We start from the raw sequence: 22,315 nt of genomic DNA on the forward strand, positions 1-22,315 counted from the left end.
TACATGAAATTTTATACAAATATTTTTTATGAAACAAATGTCTGAAAAAAGTAGCTTTCGAACACACACTCAAAAAAATATTTTAACCCTCTGGGACTCTTTGATTATTTTTGACATTTTGAAATATTTTGAGATGTTTATCGGAATGAGATGACACTTGTATACTTTTGTCATATTAGCTCTGTGAACACAAAACCAATTGATGGAAATGATTCGCATATGTTAAAGGGTAACAAAAAAATTGTCACATTGGCTACTTCGCGGTCAAAAAATGACAGACATAGGAAATATATGAAAACTCAAGCATGCACAGAGACACACACACTGAAAAAATGAAATGTTAAGGCTGCAACAGTACATGGTATTGTAACTCGGACTGCATTATTGTTCAAGAAAAAAAGTCATATTCAGTTAGGATGCCTTGAGTGCGAGTAAAACATGTGGAAATTTTGTTTCTTGGTTGAATAATGCCTTTAAATTTAGAACTGTCATGAAGATTAATAAAAAGTGTAAAGAAGTCTGTATACTTACCCACTACCATTATATTGAGCTCAAAGCCTTGTTTCATGGCCTTCCTCCTCATCTGCTCCAGGATGGCATCGATGCCCACATAACTGAAGTCCATGGTGTTCTTGTCAAGGCACATAGATGGGGGCATCTCTGGTATAACAGACTCTGCCATGATGCTACTGCTGCTGCTACTGCTGCTGTAGCTCGAAATGACCTCTGACCCTGCAGACGAAAGATGAACCTCAGTACACATCATGCAGAAGTTTCATAAGGGCATCAATCATGATTACAATAAACATATATATTGATATTTGACATATTAACCACAGTCTCTACAAAAACCAAAATACCGAAGGTGGCAGGCCTGACACGCATCTTAGTGTCCTTTCACCTCCTTTTAGCAAGACCACGACATACACAGATAAACATATGATCCCTAATAAAGTAACTCCAATAAGGTGCCACTTCCTCTGTGTGTATGTCATTGGTCATAATTAGTGATCATGATGACGAAAACATCAAATCATGTATTCTTCAACCGATAAACATTGTTTGCACAATTTTCTTCTATCTGGTCGTGAATACACACATCTTCACTCTCTATAATAAACATCACCACTCAAGTCAATGGACCCCCTTCGCAAAGCTTGCGGCGCCCAAAGCGAGCCCAAAACCAGGTTAAAATTCTGAAAGTCAGTAACTTGATCCAATGGCAGTTCGGCACAAGTATTCAGAACGCCTGTCGACTCTTCTCCATCCATCAGGGCATCCATCCAGCAAACCCACAGTCACTGGATTCCTGCCATCACAAAAAACATGCTCACCCCCAGAGATTCAACCCTCTCTCTCTGTTACATGACATTAAATTACACAACAGGTATTCCAGTGGAGCAGTCAGCACAGAAACAGTAATAGATACGTCTAGAATGAATCACAGCTGTCAGGACAGTAAGGCGAGTGAAATTAGATGTCTCACTATTTGATACATTCACATTGATACTCCTACTACATCCAGACAACATCTCCATGTTGAAACATGCAGACATGGACCTGCCTTTGGTTGGTGTAGCCTAGAAACACAAGAACCTGAGAAACAATTCATTGTCTACATTTTGAAACAGACTTTATCTCTCTCTCTCGATCTATCTCTCTCTGTTGTGTTTGAGAAACCCTGAGTATTCGGAGAACACTTGGCAACCATGGAGCCCATTAGGCATGTTGGTAACAATCATTTTCCTAAGCAGACATACTCCTATGTCTGTATGAACACAGACTTCTATTTCCCAACCACACTGTTTACACTGCACTTATATTGCATGCGGTGAAGAGACACACCTATAACTACCTCTACAGCCCAAACAGACCACTTCCTCAGTTTCACATTCCCGTCCAGAAGTTAAAAACGTGCGTCCCCTCCTCCTTCCTATTCAGCCTGGTCGAGGCAGGAATCACCCTGTCCTTTACATTCCACTGCGTGAACATTCACCTCCTGAGTAAATACAAGCTGATGAATGCACAGGCTAAAAAATGACCCGAGGAAATACTGAGGGGTCATCTCTCATCCTTTTCATCATGGTCATTGAAGTTTAAACTCACATTACATTAGCAAAAAATGGCACATGTTCCTACCATGTCACATGACCACACAGACACACAAATCTCCCTAAATGTTAACAGAAGGCCTGTTAAATGTTAGCATTTATATTCTGGACGTCACAACAGGAAAGATGCTCTTCAAAGTTCTCAATGCAAAGAGCTTTCTGAAGGCCTCCCTCTGCACTTTATAATCTGTAAGGAGGACAGTGTGCTGCCCCGGTTTGACAGATGGGATCTTTGTGAAGTCACCCCATGCACGCAGCATTCTCATTCACTTTCCCAAACCTGCACTCAGGATAATTTGGTGGTGATCCTCTGAAGCCCACAGTAATGTCCGGCATCCTAATACCCTCATTGAAGCTCCTCACAATAGCACAATAGCTTGAGGCTTCTAAAAAGCCCACCTGTATTGAGAAAGGAATCCACAAACACCACAAAGGCTGGTCAAACACAAACATTGAGTTTTTACTCCACTGAACTCAAGTGTGGCATTTCAAAACCTCCCAATGAAAGGTGAACAACTTTTGACCCAATCGCAGGAGTTTGTCGAGTTTTCTTGGCAATAAACTTCTTCAGAACCGTTTTGTACACATTTTCTTTTCCATCTGTTCTTGGATCAGCTACAGCAGCTAATGGAAGAAAACAGTCACCCATCACTGAATCATACCGAAAGTCCAGGAACTCCCAGTTAACAGACAAGGCACAACAGAGGAACAAGATGACCTACACATCTACGGCTTTCCCTTCATCCAGGACCATGCGTGACGTTTTTCCTGAGCGATATTGTCCAACTTGGTAAAATAAACGGACCCCACACTCTGTCTTTCAGAATGGGAATACATGCCTGTAAAAGGAGTGCTGAACACAGGTGTCTGTGAGAATGGATTGACCCCGTAAATCTCCAGTACCATTAACCCGGGTATTACAAAACATCTCAAATTATGCAAACAGCTGGAAATCATTAAAATCGCATTTATGCGCCAGTATTCCAAATAAAGGCTATGATGGAATATCATAGTCTGCATTTGTAGATTATGTCCAAACAGAAATGTAATTATCAGTAATTTACAGGGACAGTTGTTTAACCCCCATGTTGTTCCATATGACTTTCTCCCATCGAAGAAGAACCTGAGCAATTGACCGCCACGTGGATTTGAAACAACATGAGGGTGAATGATGACATTATTTTCTCTTTTGGGTGAGCTATCCCTTTAAGGCAAAAACTGTGTAATTTACGTTTGAAGACCCAATAGTTTGACACTATTACAGTAAGGTCACAAGGCCGAGCTGAAAATGCAAGCAATCCTCTATCTGACTCCTGTCATTCCTTGCAAAAGTGAACAGCTTTGACAGAAACAGTGTTGACTGACATGTCTGTGAAGACTCAGCCGCTATCAAACTTCATGCCTTAGGAGATAACAGTTCGACAGGCCGACTGAAAGCTGAAACACCCACAGTGAAAAACAACGTGGGTGAGAGGGGAGGTGAAGGTTCAGTCATATGTGCAGAACATATCCGAACGCTGAGAGGGTTCATTCAATAAAGTTACTGCGGTAAATACCAGCTGTTAAATGTGCTTAAGGGGACAGTTCACCCAAAAATAAAATTCTGTCATCATTTACTCACCCTCATGTCCTTTCAAACCTGCATTTCTTTCTTCTGCAGAACACAAAAGAAGATATTTGGAAGAACGCTGTAACCACATCACAACATTGGCACCCATTGACTTCCTTTTATGGGCATGTTGTGTAGACATTTCACAAAATATCTTCTGTGTTCCACAAATACAGGTTTTAAATGACAAAAGGGTGATTCAAATGTATGGATAAACTATCCCTAATTTAGCAACAACTGAACATGCCTTTATACAAATGATGCTCATTATAGATCATACTGTAATGACAAAAAATCTAGTGTCATTTCATTCATGTGTCCTAAATTGTGTATGTGTGTGTATCTACACCGTAAAAGCTGCTGTATCCTCAATAACCTAGCACTCACATTCTTAAAGTATAGAATTATACACATTGCATACATAACAGATTTTGTGGCAGCATTTCCATCGTTTCCTTATTTGCAAAAATAGGGCACTAAACAGCAAGTGCGAAATAAACCGAGTCATCACAGGCACAACTGCTCCTTAGTGAATTTCACACCAAGACTTGTTTTTAAACAACATGGCAGCCATACAAAAAGAAAAAGTCTGTTTCTAAGGCATCAGCACAATATTTGTCATTCTTGACATAATGAGAACCAAAGCACAGTTCCCCTGCCATCACAAACAAACAGTAATTGTCATCAGTGAAACATACTTTAAAAACTAGCACACAAGGTAAAATGGAGTTCTTTGCTTAAAATTGTGCTGCTTCCTTCACCAAAATCCCTCAAATCCCTCAAAAGACAAAAACAAACTTTCCATCAGAAAGCCAAAGCTGGACAAAGTTAGTCACTTTCTGTTTTCAATTACAGGCAAAAAACGTCCTTCTCCCACGTATCCAAGATTTCAATAGCTTTGTAAATAAATGCCAGCAACTCCAACACCGCAGTAAAAAGAGTTTAAAGAGAGGAAGTCAGAACGAATAACTGATTTGCAGCTTTTACCTCAGGCTGAGAGGAATAAATCAATCACAGTGTCCATGGTGGGACACTTGTGAAGTGCACCCTGAGGATTTGAGGAGCCGAGATGTTGTACGGACTGAGAAAAACAAAACTCATGTCTCACCCTATAGGGGAGTCGGGTCGAGCTGTGAGGTCAGATCGCATTTCATGACTCACTTCCTGTCTTTCTTTAATGAATGCCATCTTACCAAGCATTAGTTTCAACCGACAAGACAAACTAATTATATTTGGATGATAAGTAGATTGCATTTCTGGGGCACTTTTGACTTCCATTGTATTTTTTCCAACTATGGTAGTCAACGGGTGGAAAATCAGCATTCTTCCAAATATCTTTCTCTGTGTTCATCAGAACGAAGAAATTATACAGATTTAGAACAGCTCGAATGGGAGTAAAAGCTTTTCCCTTTAAAATAACAATGTGTTGTGTCTGATTAAACTTTAGTTTTGAGATCTACCAGAATCAGTTACAACTGAATATTATTTCTATAAAAAAAAAAGAAGAGAACCAGACATCCCTGAGTTCTTCCATAGTCCAGATGACCAGACAGTCATGAGCTGCATTTTAAATTAATTCATGTCAAACTGATAGGACATTTCCTCTGGGCTCTGGAAAACTGGTCACATCTGTTCTTCTCCTTGTCCATTCCCTAATTTAGGATGATTCAAAGCAAAAAACGCAAGGATGAGGATTTATCACCTCTCTTAAATAAGTCAAAACCACTAAAAAGTACCATTATACTTCAAAGAGAAGTAAAATATAGGCATTACCGTAGGGAGACATCAGTTTGCTAAGACCTTTCTTATCTGAATGCATACGGTAAACAAGCCTCTACATGGAATAAGTAAAGCCTGAGCACATGCATTATACAGCAACATGCATACAATTATGAAAGATTATAATTACGTTCCAGCGAACTACAAAAACATTATAGAGGCAAGATCAGAACAGGGTGAAAATCAACAACTAAAAGACAGTGAAAGAGAGAGAGACAAAGTGAGAGAGTGAGAATGAGCAAATCCGTGGCCTCCCGCAGACAACAGCTCAATGCAAAAGGGAAATTGTAACTCTACGCAAACACAGGGTGTGAGCACTCAGGAACAGGGTTGACTAGGCTGGAAAGCGTGACATCTGTTACTCAGGGGTTGTACAAGCAGATGGTGTCATGTGCACAATGGAAAAATGTGTGGAAGCGAGAGATATCATACTCCCAAACTGGCCAAGAACACCAGAAGTGTAAGTGGGCGATAAGGATGGTGTGAAAAACATCCATTAGTTCATCCTCATGGAACCGTTAATATTCCAAAACCTCATCAAGTTTCATGTTTGAAGAAACAGAAATGATAATAAAGCAACTTGGATAACATGCTCACCAACATTGAATATTGTTATGCTGAATACTGTGACTATGATTGACTGCCAAAGCAATAAATGCATTAAAGAGAAAATCATCTGCCAAAAAGCTTTTAGTAGAAATGAAGTCACTCTCTTTATTCCTTCCTCTAGTCAACAAGTCATACATGAGCCACATGTACCGCATAGTTTGAGTGATACAGCATTTGGAAATGTGTTCCTGGCATTCCTTACAAATGAGCCAACAGTAGTCCAGCAAGGTTAAAGTGTATCCATGGAATTACAGACTGGAAGATAGAAGAGAGCAGAAAGATTCCTAAATCTGACCCGTGGTGAAACGCTGCCCTCAACAACACTGAAGAAATGCTGATGCAGCACAATGACATCACCTCTACAATGCGGAAAACTCAAGGAGAACGAAAATGACACGAGAGATCAAATAAGAGATATAAAGAAAGCAACTGTCTACTGCATGCCTTAGTTCATTCTAAGGGGGACAGTTCACACGAAAATAAAACATCTGCCATCATTTACTCACCCTTGAGTTTCTCCAATCTTTATACATTTCTTTGTTCTGATGAACACAGACAAAGATATTTGGGAGAATGCTTGTAATCAATCCGTTCCTGGCAACCATTAACTACCATAGCAGGAGTAAATAAAGACACATTTTCATTTTTGGTTGAACTGTTCCTTTAAAAGTTCCCTTATCAGTTCTTTAAAATCAGTTCATTGGATGAATGAAGAATTTCAACATTGAGATATGTTGTCATATGATTGCTCAAATATGCAAAAAAAGATTTAAATTAAACAATCACTTTGGTCTTCAGACCAGATGGGATCAGCAAGACCAATGCGAAACCAAACACTGACGTTAGTGCAGAGGTTCGCCAGACCAGCTTCAACAAGAGAGCTATCCTGTATGAAAAATGAATGTTTATTTAGGCATACACAGTGCAAACTGACATGTAAAGTTTGAATTCTGGTTCTGTTTGATTAATGAACACTTCACAAAGGGTAAACAGAATTCACAAGCTGACAGGACTAAGAACGATCCTTGAAAATTGAAAGAGGCTTAAAGACATTACAAAAGTCCTTGATGTCCGTTAGATTCACAACATCTTCAATACTTTGCAATTCAAATCAGCACCAGTCACACACGTTTGGTGACAGACATAGCAGCGTCTGGTTCCAGAGAACATGTGTTAACCTCATATGCGGGGCAGGTGTTTATGACACCTCAGCTCTGTGGCCGAACCAACACGTTCTGCCATTCGCCCTCACCGCAGGGGGAAAGAAAATGAGTCGAGTTCAGAGGTCCATCATGGCGGCACTCTGCTGCTCATTACTGTAGCTCTCCAAAGGGCTTAGCGCTAGTAGACACATACATGAGTGTAAAAAACAAACACCATGAATATTTCCTACAAAGCAGATTAGAGAGGTTTCCTTTGCAGAGAATCCCTCTAAAGCCCGAATGTAAGTGGGCTAAAACCTTCAGAGGTCTGCTGGACAGGGTTGACAACATGAATAGAGAGCGCTCAATGAAATGACTCATCAAAATGTTTCCCATGAGATCTCTGGAGCTAAAGGACAAAATGTGCTAGGAAGCTATGGAAAAGACAGGAAGAGCGGCTTCATTTTGTTCCTGATGTTCAATATGCTTTTTTAAGATGGCCACCTACAATGAGACATGCTGTGTGAGAAAACTATATTGGGGTCAAATTATGTATTAATACCCTCTGTGACTTAACCTCCGAGCTATGTCCTGGTCGAAGTGGCTGGACTTCAAATCTGTTGACAAGGATTAAACATTATCTTTGTTATTACCACCTCAGAAAATAGCAGCATTCTGTTCAAATGTCATCGGCTGCGAGTGACAGGTTGACTGGAAATGTTGATACAACAAATAGATCATGATGTGGCCGAGACACAGAGGAAGAGAAATTTGTGCTACAGGATGTGGGTAGGTACATGAATGACATTGTAAGTTTCTAGAGAAACAAATTTCACTAAACAACATTATTTTGAATAGCTTGACAATTGAGTATGACATTTCGCTCATGAAGATGTTATCTTCATAGACAATAAACACAATCGATCATGATGACCGCAATAAAAATAACGCTTAAATCTGACTAAGTACTTCAAGCAATTTATAATTTCTCATGTTTTTGGAACAAAATATGTCAGAAGCACATCCTTCAAAGGTTTTCGTAAAATTCCCTTGAAAACACACCGCACGGAATAAATCCAGGAAAAGGTGGATAAGAGATGCCAGGAAAGGTGAAATTAAACCGAACAAGAGGGTCTGGGTCTAACGCAGCCCTGTAACCTCCACAGTTTAATTACAAGGCCAAGAGAGAAGGTGTAGACAGGGAGTGAAGGATGAAAAAGGAGCGGAAAGGCCAAACACGCCCCCTCTGCAAACTCGCAGATGCTTACAGACCCAATAAATCTCCCCTGTTCAGAACTTCCAAGCCTGAACATCCTTAAAGCTCTAACATGGAAAACAGACGGAGTGCGAACATGGAAAACTCATACGTACGCAAGCACATGTATTTACAGACACATACTACACCTCCATTGCTGTAGCCAAACATCCATTGCTAGAAACTACCCTAAGATTGTGAACTCAAAAAGCAAAAAGGAACCAAACAGCAATACAGAACCAGATCGGTAGACATATATTGAAAGAGAAAGAAAAATAAAAACAGAGAGGGGGGAGAGAGAGAGAAAGTGAGTTGACCTACCCTCCTGCTCGTCCCTGCTCAGCCTCAAACCTCCAGTGTGAGCCTCAGCTGGAATCTCTAGGCTTCTCTCTGGCTCCGCCCACGGTGTCATGTGACACTCACCACACCCCCTTCAACTCCAGCAGTGAAAAAAAAGAAGAGATGGCCAGAGGAAAGAGAGAAAGAAAGCAAGAGGCCTATCTGCCTGACAAAGCACACACAAAGCTTAGGGGCTGGATTTCTATCTCTCCCCACGCCTGAATTGAGAGAAAACAGACTAAGCTCAGATTTGGGACCGTCCAGCACCAATGATTTATGAGCTATGAATTACCTGAGCTGAGCTGTTGTTCTTCCAACTGCAAGAATTTGTGGGATCCCGATAATTCAGGGGAAAAACCGAAGCAGAACAGAACAGAGAAATGAATGCGGTTGCAATATAAACTACAGCAAAATTTGAGATTCTGGTTTATAAGAATGTCATCTGACCCTAAAAATGTTTTGATATAAGGTATATATGAGTGATAGAAACCTTTTAAAGACCAGTTCACCCAAAACTGAAAAGTCTGTCATCATTTACTCACACACAAGTTGTTTCAAATCTGTATAGATTTCTTTGTTTTGATTAACCAAGAGAAAGATATTTGGAAGAATGCTCGTAAACGAACAGTTCCTGGTCACCATTGACTACCATAGTAGGAAAATGTTTTTTAATACAAAGAAGATATTTTGAAGAATGTTGGAAAGCAGTTCTGGGGCATTTTTCAATGGTTACCACTGTTTGGTTACAAGCATATCTAAATATCCAAATATCTTTCTCTGTGTTCATCAGAGAAAAGAAATTGATACAAATTTGGAACTTGTTGGCGATTAAATGATGACAGATTGGTTTCTTTAAATACAACATTTGGAAACTTTTAAATGTAGATCTCTTAAAAAGATTTTCATCCAGAAAAACTAAATTAATTATTAACCTATTAGGCTTTTCATTTCTCAGCATTTACAAAAACCCTCAGTGGTACAAAAGCTTAGGTTACAAATCAATGAGTCCATCTGTAGGGTTCATTCAAGTCCAAAACATCGCCATGCATATTTGTTTTTGTTTTGCACCCAGTGTCTGTTGCACTAAACTTGCATGTTAGAGGGAATACGAGCATGATTGTGGTCATTTCAAATGAGTGTCATGACACACAACCATCCCTTTCTTAAGCCACCAAGGGGGAGTGGGGTTAGGTTTCAACATTGGGTTTTACTAGCACAGAGTGAAAATAAATCCTTTCAATGTTTGCCTCAGTTTACAACAATTCCAATCCCAGCGTTTCCCATTCTCTGAGGGCAAATCCCTCACTCTGCATCTTTTCCAGGGGGCTCCTTTTCCGCTATTCCTGTGAAGTGCTTGTGAAAGGAGCAAACTCTGTGTTTAAAAGAAGACCACATACTAGACGAAGTGTTCAAACCAGTGGTTAGGACAACATAGGCATTTACTTAATTGGTTGTGCATTTTTCCCCCAGAATGGAAATGGCTGTTTCCTTATGTTAAGAGGCACCAAAGTTTTCCCAGATGCTCCATGCAGGAACCCAGTGAGATCCGATGCTTGTTGCAAAACACAATCCAGCAGGAGATCTTGTGGTTTTTATGGTAATCAGATGTCCTATGTATATCTACTCTACAGTGATAACAGGAAAACAGACTTCATGTGATTCGACTTTTCCTTCAACGTTCACTTATTCCCAGTGTTTCAATCAGATGAGCAAACGTGGCCGGTGTCTCTATGCACGTCTTTCACCGTGTTCAAAATTCAGTCTCTGGAAAGCTCCGCATGCAGATGTGAGAAAGACAGGAGGGGGGAGGATGAGAGCCATTTGTTCCTGTGCAAGGAGGTCTCACAGCAGATAAACAATGGACCCACGCCATCTTTGTTTCCCCTCTCCCCCTTGCACTGAGAAAGAGAGGCTGATTTATTCCTCTGTGAGACTAATGCAAACCATTTGTCACAGAGGCTCACTTTTACAGCGGTCACAAGTGCACAGCTTACAAGGTTGTGCGAGTGTGTAACACAATGCGAGACACACTCATAGTGAAAACCTCATAGGCCAGCTTTCTGTATAAAAAAATATATTTTTGATAGCAAGTATATGAATAATATTCTATTCTGACAGTTTAGAATTTCTTTAGTTTTAATATTTAAAACAATTTCATGCTTTTTAGGTTTGGACCTCTTCCATTGACGCCAATTCAGAAACAAAATTGCACTCGAGCAGCCAGCTTGTCTCATCACAACATTATTGACCAGCCTAACGCTACACAAATCGCACACATAAAATTACATCCATCTGTTGTATAATTGCCGTCCATGTGTATTTTCCACATCTTTGTTGCAGTGGGACCCCAGTCCATATAAAAGAAACGAGAGTTAGATTCAGACCGTTATTAGATCATGATCTGGCACACATTACCAACCCATATCAGGGTCCCAGTTGTTAATTTATATTTTTCTGACCTAAACCACAGGAGTAAACAAAGAGCTTTATTACTTTATATGAAGTCAAACAGTTCATAACTATGAAACGCTCTGCGTAAGACAGCTAGACCTGCTGGGAAAGCAAGGCTTTATGCTTTACGTATCACTGTGGTTACCTTTAAGATTTACCAGTAAGATACTAATTGTGTATTTTATTTTATTAATAATGATATGATCAAATTTAATTTAATGATCAAATTTAATCAAATTTATCAAGACTGCATTTGGGTGCAAAGATCCCCATTACCCCAGTTTGGCAGACAAGTGGATCATCAACATAATTTTATATAATCAAATTGATATTATTATTTTTTCCTTATTATGGAGGAGAATTATATGAACCACACAAAAAAAGCTGGGTTGTTTTCAACACAGTGGTGGGTCGAAACTGACAAAACCAGCCAATGGGTTCAAGAACCCAGACAATGTTTAATTTTGCTAATTCACACCAATTATACCCGTCTAGAATGATTCTGAAACTGCAAAGGCTTCAATTCTGTGTTTTATGCACTGCTCTTCCGTGAACACCAGCTCTTTGATCATAATTTTGGATGAAGATAATCCAGCATCGGTTAAATTACAACCCAATGGTTGAATTCATCCCTTACTGGGTTGAAAAGAGCCAAGCATTTTAGTGTGCAGTAAACTTCAGCAAATATCAGAAATAACACTCCAAGTCAAACCAATGCTTTCATTTAAAATGTGCATTCCTTCAAGAAGAAAACGTCTCTTGGGGACTTTCAGCAAGCTGGCACAGCAATTATCCCCATTATCATGACATACTGTATGTAGCATGAGTCCTATCAGATGGCTTATCACTCAACATTCTTCACAACAAATAACAGGAGTATCACCTTACAACCTCTTGTCTCTACATCCCCATGACTGCACAATGACCCCCATACTCATATCCAGCGCTAATTTGTCCAATCAACAACTTGGCCCGCACTGCTGCGATTGGGTTTATCCCCTCAAGAACATGCAGACAGACAGATAAGAACAGATATCATTATTCCCTCTGGAGCCTCACCAAGCCATGAGACACGATATGCCCACAAGCTGCCGTCGCAAGCCGTGCCGGTTGTGTCCGCTTGGCCCTCGAAGTGGAGCTGGCACAGAGAGACCCTGAGCCTGACGCAGCAGCAGGAGGCCCAGCTGTACTTGCTCATTCCCAGTGAAAATCACAAGGGCCAAGAGGAAGAAAAAGGAAACCTGGGGTTCATAAAAGGGTAAGTGCTGCACAAATCACACACTTGCAGTTATGGAGGGCCCTGTTCGAACCACAGCCCCGCAGAGTCAGGGCCAACAGTCGGAGATACGGACAAAGGCCACTGGTAAGGTTTTCTAAAAGCACCAAGCTTGTGTGGTTGTTAGATGACTTCTTTACTATTCCTGGCAACACAGATGGACTAAGATGGCCAAGAATTTAGAAGGGGAAAAAATCTTAAAGAGAACAACTTTGCTTTGTGTCCACCCAAAACTGTTCGGTTATCATTCTGTCATCCTTTCCTCACTAAAATGTCATAATTTTTCTTCTATTAATAGCAACTGTGAAGGAAATGCAGACTGTTGTTCTCCTTGCAAACATAATAAATGTTATACACATAACTATGGCTTCAGAGGTGTATAAGACCTTACATAATGAAGCGATATGTTTTTATTACCTTAGAATGAGCTATTTCTGTCTACATACACCGCGGGTCCCCTTTTCATGGAATTCCCCATGTTGTTTCTATAGTAGCCATAAATGGACAAACTGCTCCACAGAGCATGTTTTGCACATACGTTATCTCCTTCGGCAATGAAGAGAAAATGTGACGACATCCAAGTCCTGTATCAGCCACCATAGTGCTTTGAAAGGGAGGGGGAGCGGTGGAATGAGCTGTTGGTTTCAATTCCCAAACTCACCACTAGATGTCACTGAGTGGTCCTTTAAAGACCCCAAATAATTAATATAAGCAATTGTGTCATAATAGACAATACAATAGAGTAGATTATTTCTGATAAAACTCAAAATAAACTGAGAAGAAATGTTACTTGCCCTAACTTGCCTCTCAAATATTTTGAATTTAGACTGCGATACCTAGCTAAACCACTAGATGTCAATGTACCATACTGTTTGTTTAAATGCATGTAATTTTGCTGTAAGAGCATAAACAATACAAGCAAAATGATAAAGCTCGAAGTATAGTGCCAAGCGAGATATTGTCTTAACAGAATTCGCTTTTCAAGGACTACAGAGAACGGCTAGAATCGGACTACAGCCCTCTACTTCCCGGGTACATGGTCACTATTCCAAGTGCTTTTAATAACCTCCATCCAAAGAAATACGCCAGAAAAGGGAAAACTGTGAAAGCTGTTCTGTGTAATACACTGATATTGTGTGTGTGTGTGTGTGTGTGCACGCATACCTCAAAAACTTTTATGAAATATCCTAAGAAGTCCTGCTTGCAAATCTCTTCTAGTTAATCTGCTTGTTTTATTATCCAACTCGGGTCCAACATAAAAAGGCAAAACTAAAGCTGTTGTTAGTGTTAATTAATATAACAAGTCTGACGCCAATCAGTCAGGTGTCATTTCCTTCGCTGTAGTAGGAAAAACATTTGAGATCTCTAACAAGGATTGACGTTTGCACATGCACTAGCAGATCTCCGTTACACTTCTATCAATCCGCATGTGTTTAACTGATAAAGTGAAGTTGACGCCATTGTTACGGTTTATTGCTAGAAGCCAAAGTTTATGAATACACGTGGACTGAAAGGGGCACCGACCAATCACAACAGTCTAAGAAGCGTAAGCTTGCTGATATGATATGGATGGGAGATCTTCACACACACACTATGCAGGTAACCAATCACGACAGACTTGGTCAGCTTTACCGACAGAGTGTTTTGGAAGGAGGGACTTTATATAGACCAGAAGAAATCCAGTCGTTTTGTTAGAAGAGGGACAGCGGTGAACGATAGACTTGAAATATAAAGTGTTTTTTGAACTAGAAACATGAACAACCATTGTTAAACACCCAAAAGACAATGAAAGCCTCAAAAACAGCAAAGTAATGCCTCCTTTAATACAACAATTATACAGTAAAGTAATCTAAGAAATTATTATTAACATAAACAGTTATATTATTCGACACTAGCCTTACACAAACCGGAAGTTAACTTGGGGTCAGGCACGCATGCTTCCGATGAAACTGTCTATAATACAAACTGAAATCCACATCCCAAACATCATCAAAACATAAACATTGTAGTTATTTGGTGTTCCACAGAAAAAGAAAGTCAGACAGGTTTGTTACGTCAATTTTCCATGAAGCCTGATAACTCTCAGCTTAATGTTAAACAATCTGAAATTTCCATGCCAACTAGCTGCAAGACACCAGACAAAATAAATACCCAAAACAATCATTTTTTAAACCTTTTACTTGGTACACACAGACTGAGGAGCAAACCCCAGTGGGTGTCAAACTGAAGAGGCAGTTAGAGAAAACAGAGACGGACGCTGTGAAAGGCCTGTTTGTCAGCACATGCTCAGTACTGCAGCATGCTTCATGCAGACGAGAAACCACCACTCACTTCCTCAATGGACAGCAGCTCTTTTGTTCCCTCTAGCATGAAGAGCCTGAGGACATGACAACAAGAACTGGGAGCTGATTCACTCTGATATTTGCTTCATTTGGAAGAAGAGACGGCATAATCTAGGCCAAACCTAAATTGACTGATTCACTGACCTCAACGTCAACCCACTCTGTGGGAGAGGACGTAGAACGTGAACATTTCAAATCAAAGAACTACTGACCGAATTGAAAACATTCACACACAGAGAGCCTCAGCATGCTTCAAAACTGTATAAACCTCTATGGTTTGTGTGAAATGAGGGGGAGGAGGCCAAAGATAAATAAACTATTAGCATTTCAAAACCGCCACAGTAAAGTCAATTGTTTTCGGTTTTATAGTTGAAAAGGTCGTCTAAGCTGCCTCTCAAAGGGGATAGTTCATCCAAAACTGAAAAATCTGTCATAATTTACTCACCCTCAGGTTGTTTAAAACCTGCATACATTTATTTGTTCCAATGAACACAGAGTGAGATATTTGGAAGAATCTTAGCAATTTTCTGTTCTGGGACATCATCCGTTACCATAGTAGGAAAAAAATATTGTATTACTTTTTTGTTCAGTTGAACACATAATGAGATATTTTTAATAATTTAGGAAAAGAAAGTCTTCTCGGGCACCTTTGACGTCCATTTAATTCTTCCTACTATGGTTATCAAAGATGTCCAGAAACTGAAAATTACGAACATTCTTCCAAATATCTTAAGACAGAATTTTTCATCCCAAAATTACAATTTCCACCAAAAACTTTCTTTGCAGTACGGACATCAATGAACAGTAAAAAAAACAATGATAAAAAAAAATAACTACCGAAAAATAAAAAAATCTGTCATCATTCATTCATCCTCATGTTGTTTAAAACATTTTGTGGAACACAAAAGAATATATTTTGAAAATGTCTTAGTGGTTTTGTCTCAATTCAATGAAAGTAAATGGGGGCTTATGTTGTTTGTTTATCGACATTTGTCAAAATATTTTATGTTTTTAAGAAGAAAAAAAGGCATACAGATTTTGAAAACCATGAGGACGAGTATGTGATGAAATAATTATTCCCTAACTTTTCCAGCATGCTATATTCCTCACATTTTATCCCACAGATGTCTCCCTGGTACGGAATCGTTTGAGGTTGCTCATCCACCTTTCAATGGCATTTGCTTTGCATTGCATATTACTTGGAATCAAAACAGTGGAGAATCAGACATCTGCTATCGATCCTCCATTTAGCATGTAGCTTCAATGGCTGCATTTGACAGGTAGTGTCCAAGCAGTGTCCATATAAAGCCACATCTGCAGATGTGTTTCAAAGGAACGAGGTCACATGAATGCACCACAATATCATCCGTTAATAAAATTTGAATATTATTAAGCTATGCTTAATATTTTCCACACCACAGTGAATTATATATGAAAGGTCTCTAAACAGAGACAGAAGTATGACCAAATATCTTTAAATAATGGAGTGATATAATACTCTATATGAAGACCAGTGACTCCTACTGGCACCTCAAAGCAACTGCAGACTGAGAGTGAGAGATCCTATGAGAGCATTGCTCTTAATTCTTTAATAGAAATTCAACCTGGAAATGTAACCACACACAAAATAGCCTTCAAAACCACTTCCTGTATTTGTGACTTCCTTTCACAGGCAGCAGTATTTCTTGATCTTAATGGCACTTGCTGCTCTGAATCCAGTTTGGGCCTCAATCAGACCTGAATGATTCTGATGTAGCTGGAAAATATTATCAGCACCCTTTCAAAACAAAAAAAGGATCAACAGAGGTAACAATTCACAGGAATAGTTTAAGAGTGAGTAATACAAACCAAAGCCAACGCAGCAATCACTACGTGTGTTTGAGTGTCCCTATTTGAAAACTTGCTGGTGTGGCAAAACCCCGAATGAGATTACTCGACCGCAAGATAATTTCAAGAGACAGATCATATCGTAAGAAATAGGGTTGGGTACCGTTCACATTTGAACCTGTAATGGTACCGATGGTACTCTCTCTCTTTCTATAACGTACCTGCTCTCACACAGCACCTGGTGCATTCTCAGTGACCGAAATTTGACAGTAGAAGAGAAGAGGCCGACTATTCACTCAGAGTAAATTATTTATCCAAATTGAAAAAGACACAGGGAGATTTGGACAGCGCTGGCTTTTTATCTCAAAGCACAGATGTGGTCAGAGGCTGATCGCTTGGCAAAGCGTGACACCATCCACTGCACCAATGAGCAATGCTAACCCCAACGTCACCCTCTCTCCCTCTCTCTCTCCCTTTGTTTCAAGGCCTCTTGGAAACTTCTCATACAAAAAAAGAAACAACAAAAAAGCTGGAAAGTTCTAGATCCTCCCATCACTGATATTCACAGGCTTCTCTGGGGAGAGCATGTGTGCCAAACACTGAAACAATTATTCCACTCATCTCAAAAAACGTAGTCCTTCAACCATTTAACACAACCAATTCTAATTGAGATTAATAGAAAAATGTATAGTTATAAACTAGTTCCTATGAAAACCATCATTGCTCTTGCGCACAGAATAGTGCTTTACGTTTAATGAACACAAACCTCAATCTTAGCAGCCTTCAAATTATGTTGTCGTCTTTTGTATTAAATCCATTCGCTCATGACCGCCCGGATAACGCAAAAGTTCATAGCTGATAGTTTGTAGAGCTGCACAAACCAAAAGTAACCTTTGACCAAACCAAACACCACAGTCAACAGTTCCCTAACTCTCAAACAGGTTATAAAATGGCCAACAGATTTACGAAAGGAGGTCAGTCAATTTATTAAGCCTGTATTTTTAAAACACTTTACAAATTAGCATGACATTTAAAGGCTTCTGATATCACAGCTAACTGAAGTTTCCACCACGTGGATTACTTCCTGAAGTCAGAGCGGAGGTCATTCTTTAGTAACGGAGGACGTTCGGGCTCTCAGCATGTGGATGAACAATGTGTGAATCATTTAAGCAACAGTAAGGAAGTAACATGGTACCATGCGTAACAATAAGTGATTTCTCCATTCAAAACACCAGAGATCAGATTTTTGGTAGTGATTACCTAAACGTGCCACCTCTCTTCCTGTTCCCAGCTCCTTGGAAACAATCACCACGGTATCAACCCGCTTCTGAGCAAAGTTAAAAGGCTTCTGCAAATGCTGCAAGCAGTTCTGCACCGTTTACCACACTGAGTCCAAAGGAAATAGAGCAAGGTCAACCAGTCACAGCTGATGGCACTAGGAAGGAAGCCAGTGCGAATGTGCGTACAAGTGGGTGTTTGTGTAAGAATATGAACTCCGCTTCAGATCACTTCCTCACTTCCGGATGAAGACAACACAGCCAGCACAGCTTTGCTGTAATATTAATTTTGCACTAGCATAAATGCTATTCAATATTCAATTCTTCAGAGAGACTTCACTTATATATCGTGATTAGTATAAAATGCAACAACATTCCTTGCAACATGCAAATGCAATTTCCAAATGCTAGCTAACCGACGGTCATGGATCAGCAGAACGAATTCTAGATGTCTGTCTGGGTGGCTTGGGTCTAATCAGGTCATACCTCATTTAAAAGAAAATTGGCATGACAAGACCCAGTCCCTGCAGGCATATCATTTTCTATTAGCCTTAGGGTTGCTGGAGCAAAGGATATACACATACATTGCAATGAGAATCTAAGGCCTTCTCACAAAGTTCTCGGAGACTAGTCAAAAATACATGTGGCTAAATAAAAGAGTTAAAAACATATGGGCTTCACTGCCTAACACAAGAAAATAACATCCCAATAAATAACAGACTCAATAAACTGACCTCACTTTGCATTATTCCCATGGCAATTATTCCTTTTAAAAAAAGAACGTTCTACATGTCACTTGAATGAAGAGACAAAAACAACCCCTTCTAGAGGCCAAAAGTTTTTTTCTAATATGCAGGATAGAAATCGAGACCATTTCAAAATTATATATATATTTTTTTTATTTATGTGTTTAAGTAAAAGAATCATTTTTGTTTCATTCTGTGAGCTACCAACTATATTTTTCCAAATTTTAAATAAAACTGCATTTCTTTGCAGAAAATTAAAACTGTAAAAATGGGTCAAAATAACAAAAAAATATTTTTTCAGACCTCTAATACTGCAAAAAAACAGGTTCATATTCACTTATAAGCAATACAGGAGTATTATAATATTTAGATGTGCTTTTATGAAAAGTTAAAAAACATTTTTTAAATGTGTTTATCCTAGTTTTTATGTGTCTGGTCATGCTATGAGTCTTTCACATTGCTGTTGTATGTCACTACTGAGTGAGGATTGATTTTGTTGAAATTCAACAGACGCCGGACTGGAATGACCACTATACATCTAGAAATGCTGAATACATGAAAATTTTGAATGGTCTTCATAATAATGATTTAAGACAATCTGTACAATTTTGTATGAAATGTCAAGTAAACAAATGTAAAGGAACCTGCATTTCATGTTTCAAACAGAGATGGCGATAGAGAGGCAATAACACATTGCAGCTTTAAGTTCATTTAATGTTTTTATAATGGTAAAACATCATACATTCTGTTCAAATGTATAATCACGGTTAGTGCATGGCTTTTCAATGATACAACCAGCTTTCCAAATACTAAATTTCTCAACAACTTCCTCTACTCGTGATCTGAATTAGAAGGAATTTTCTCACAGCAGGATGGCAGAAACAGATGTACGGTCACCTGGTAAATGTGTCATTCTGCTTAGCTCATTGTGAAAGCTGAACTGCCTCTCAGACCTACGAGTCACAATGCAGTCATCCAGCACCCCTTGTTGGGGCAACAACAAATACTGGAAAACCGTTCATGAGTAACACACATCAAACCACTAACCCTCTTACTAGTGAGTAAAGCCTATTCATAAAAGGTCAAACATGAGAAGGCAAGAGTAAAAATTATTTAACAAGCCCATCAAGTGTGAGATCCAGATAGGGCAACGCTGAATTTAACCCTTTTTCTGCCAGTATAAATCTGGACTCATTACAGAGACCCATTTGGCCTGTGTGTTACTTAGTATCACTCTAGCTCGCTTTCCTTATCTGGGCTGTGTTAGCAGAGCCCTGCTTCTTCCACGCTGAATGGAGAACCACTAATTAAACCCAGATGTACTGCAGGCTGCCTGGATCACATCATGAAAAAGTTTTCCATCTCTCTGTCCTATCTCATACTTTAAACGCAGTGAAACTACATTACCACACACACACACACACACACACACGTCCACAAACTCCTGCTGTATGAATAAAATATGACAATATAACATTTTCAACAGTTAACCATCCTGTTTACACTGTAAACAGCACACACGCTGAAATTGAATTTGATGTCTATTTTTACACTAAGAATTTGATGAAGTCCAGATCTAGAAACACACAACCACCAGCTGCGTGCATGTGCTACGTGAACCAACAGGCCCTTTAAAAGCAGACTGCAAGGACGTCTTCTCACAAACTCACCCATGACAACTGTGCAAAAGGAGAGAGCAAAGTCATCAGATGTATTTATCTCTCATATGTAAATGTAGAATCTGAATCTGATACCTTGAACCAATAATAACACCAATCACAAACAGATGTCTCATATAGCTGATACGGATACGCCTAAATAGAGGAAAACGTACACTAAAAAACAGCTGTAAACAAAGCTGTCCACCATTAATTTTTGGTGACAGGGATCCAGAATCACCCTGGGTGAATTGGAACTGCATTGGAAAAGACTGAAAGTGAGTAAAGACACACTTGTACAAAAGACAAAACTATTGTGGCTGCGTCCAAGGTTTCCAATTCGTCTTTATTTGGTGTTTTACATGAGACTCCACTCGTGTTGAAATAAACTGGATCAATTCATGGTTGTTAGTCATGATTTTGGAATATGGACCCTACATACAATACCGATGGATTGTCCACATCTGAGCTCCCGAATCAGCCAGTGTTATACTCAGATGTATACAATACCTGAAGAAAGCTTTTTGTTAGCATTCCCATTGCTCCAAATACTAGCTGCTTGGCCGGCACATGCACCTCAGGAAGTACATGGTCTACATTGCAATCTTTGTTCTCAGACACACAGTTATAGACTAAGCTGTACACACCACGTCACTAATCCTTCTGGAGCCAAAGGAAAATGACATCCTGAAAATGCTGATTGGCCGATGGCACCCAAAAAGAATGTGCACAGCCTCAAGCTAAGAATTCGCTAATATCAACCGCATGCAGTTGTGCAGGAAGTGTCAGGGTAAATATAAATCAACTTCACACTTTCAAAAGCAGTGGTGTACTGATGGAAAACTTTGAGATAACACCCCCAAGTCTCTTTCACAGAGTGGGGAGATGGGGTTCTATAGAAAGTTTTGAACCTGATAATTGCAGTGCTTAGACAATGCATACGATCTGTTGACCTCACTCACTGACATTCTTTCCTATGAGGAGCTTCTGTTTATCTCATTATCATGCGCTAGATTCAGTGTGACGTGATCACTTCAACCTGAATCGTGCTCAAAAAGAAGATATCCTCATTGGTCCCTTCCTCTCGTAACACAGCTTTAGTACACTTCACTTCCAACGAAAGATCTCACCAGACACCCCAAACACAGAATGTAAACATCAAATCCAGATCATGTGATCAGTTTTAAAACAGCAAGCGAGCACTGAAGAAGTCCACTTACTCTCGGTCAGCCTTATGGGGTTTTCGTGCGCCGATGGAGGGGTCTTGTATTCATTCAAGGTGGGAGTGATGCTGGCTGCTGAGGTGAAGCTGTTCTCCGATTCCCTGGCAGGAGAAGGTGTGTCCAGCTGTCTGTTAATATGCATCTCGGCCCGTCTGGATGAAGTAGAGATCTCCAGAGGACTGGGAGGTTCCGCTCTCCTCTGGGATAGCTCCGGTAACCTGGATGAAGACAGAGGTGGGTCAGCTCTCCTGGGGGGTGTCGGAGGTTCTTGGGATCTGCTGTGGTTACCCTCAGCCCTTCTGTGAATGGGCACATCTGTGGCTTTACTTTGGAGTGAGACCTCAGGCCTCTTAAGGCCAAAGCGCGCAAAACCAGGACTGGGCGAGCTGTCCACCTGCTTAGAAGAAATATCAATGGAGATCTCTGTCCTGCGTGACACATTCTCTGGAGCACGTCCCGATGATAACTCCACGCGGCGGAGGCTGGACTTTGGTGATCGTTGGTTGGAGGAGGAATCTTGCCTGGAAGTGGACTCAGAGTTGCGGGAGCTCATGTCATGGAAACGACTGCTGGAAGAAGTGGAGGAGCGCAGAGGGTTGGTTGTTCTGCGGGAGAGAGGGGATGGGTTTGTGGATGCATCTTCCTCCACCTCAAATGACCTCTTAAGTGCT

General features: G+C 40.0%; 1 protein-coding gene and 1 long non-coding RNA gene across 7 annotated transcripts in view; one reads left to right on the top strand and one right to left on the bottom strand.

Moving 5' to 3' along the window:
* Positions 1-22,315, bottom strand: part of septin9a (septin 9a) — a 98,424-nt gene that overhangs the window by 56,114 nt on the left and 19,995 nt on the right. For 3 of the 6 annotated variants that reach the window (XM_056752766.1, XM_056752768.1, XM_056752767.1), the window contains 2 exons: positions 21,642-22,313; positions 532-732 (listed from right to left, as the gene is read on the bottom strand). In XM_056752766.1, coding sequence (XP_056608744.1) covers positions 532-732; positions 21,642-22,313 — 873 coding nt within the window. Of the gene's footprint in view, positions 1-531; positions 733-8,826; positions 8,952-17,506; positions 17,599-18,000; positions 18,138-21,641; positions 22,314-22,315 lie in introns of those variants that run through there. The other 3 variants (XM_056752773.1, XM_056752772.1, XM_056752771.1) reach the window with 3 other exon arrangements.
* LOC130426176 (uncharacterized) lies at positions 17,674-18,152 on the top strand. Its single transcript, XR_008907159.1, has 3 exons — positions 17,674-17,714; positions 17,793-17,915; positions 18,032-18,152. It is a non-coding gene; the product is annotated as an uncharacterized LOC130426176 (long non-coding RNA).

Source organism: Triplophysa dalaica, chromosome 7 (assembly GCF_015846415.1).
Source record: "Triplophysa dalaica isolate WHDGS20190420 chromosome 7, ASM1584641v1, whole genome shotgun sequence".
In the NCBI taxonomy this organism is placed as follows: domain Eukaryota; kingdom Metazoa; phylum Chordata; class Actinopteri; order Cypriniformes; family Nemacheilidae; genus Triplophysa; species Triplophysa dalaica.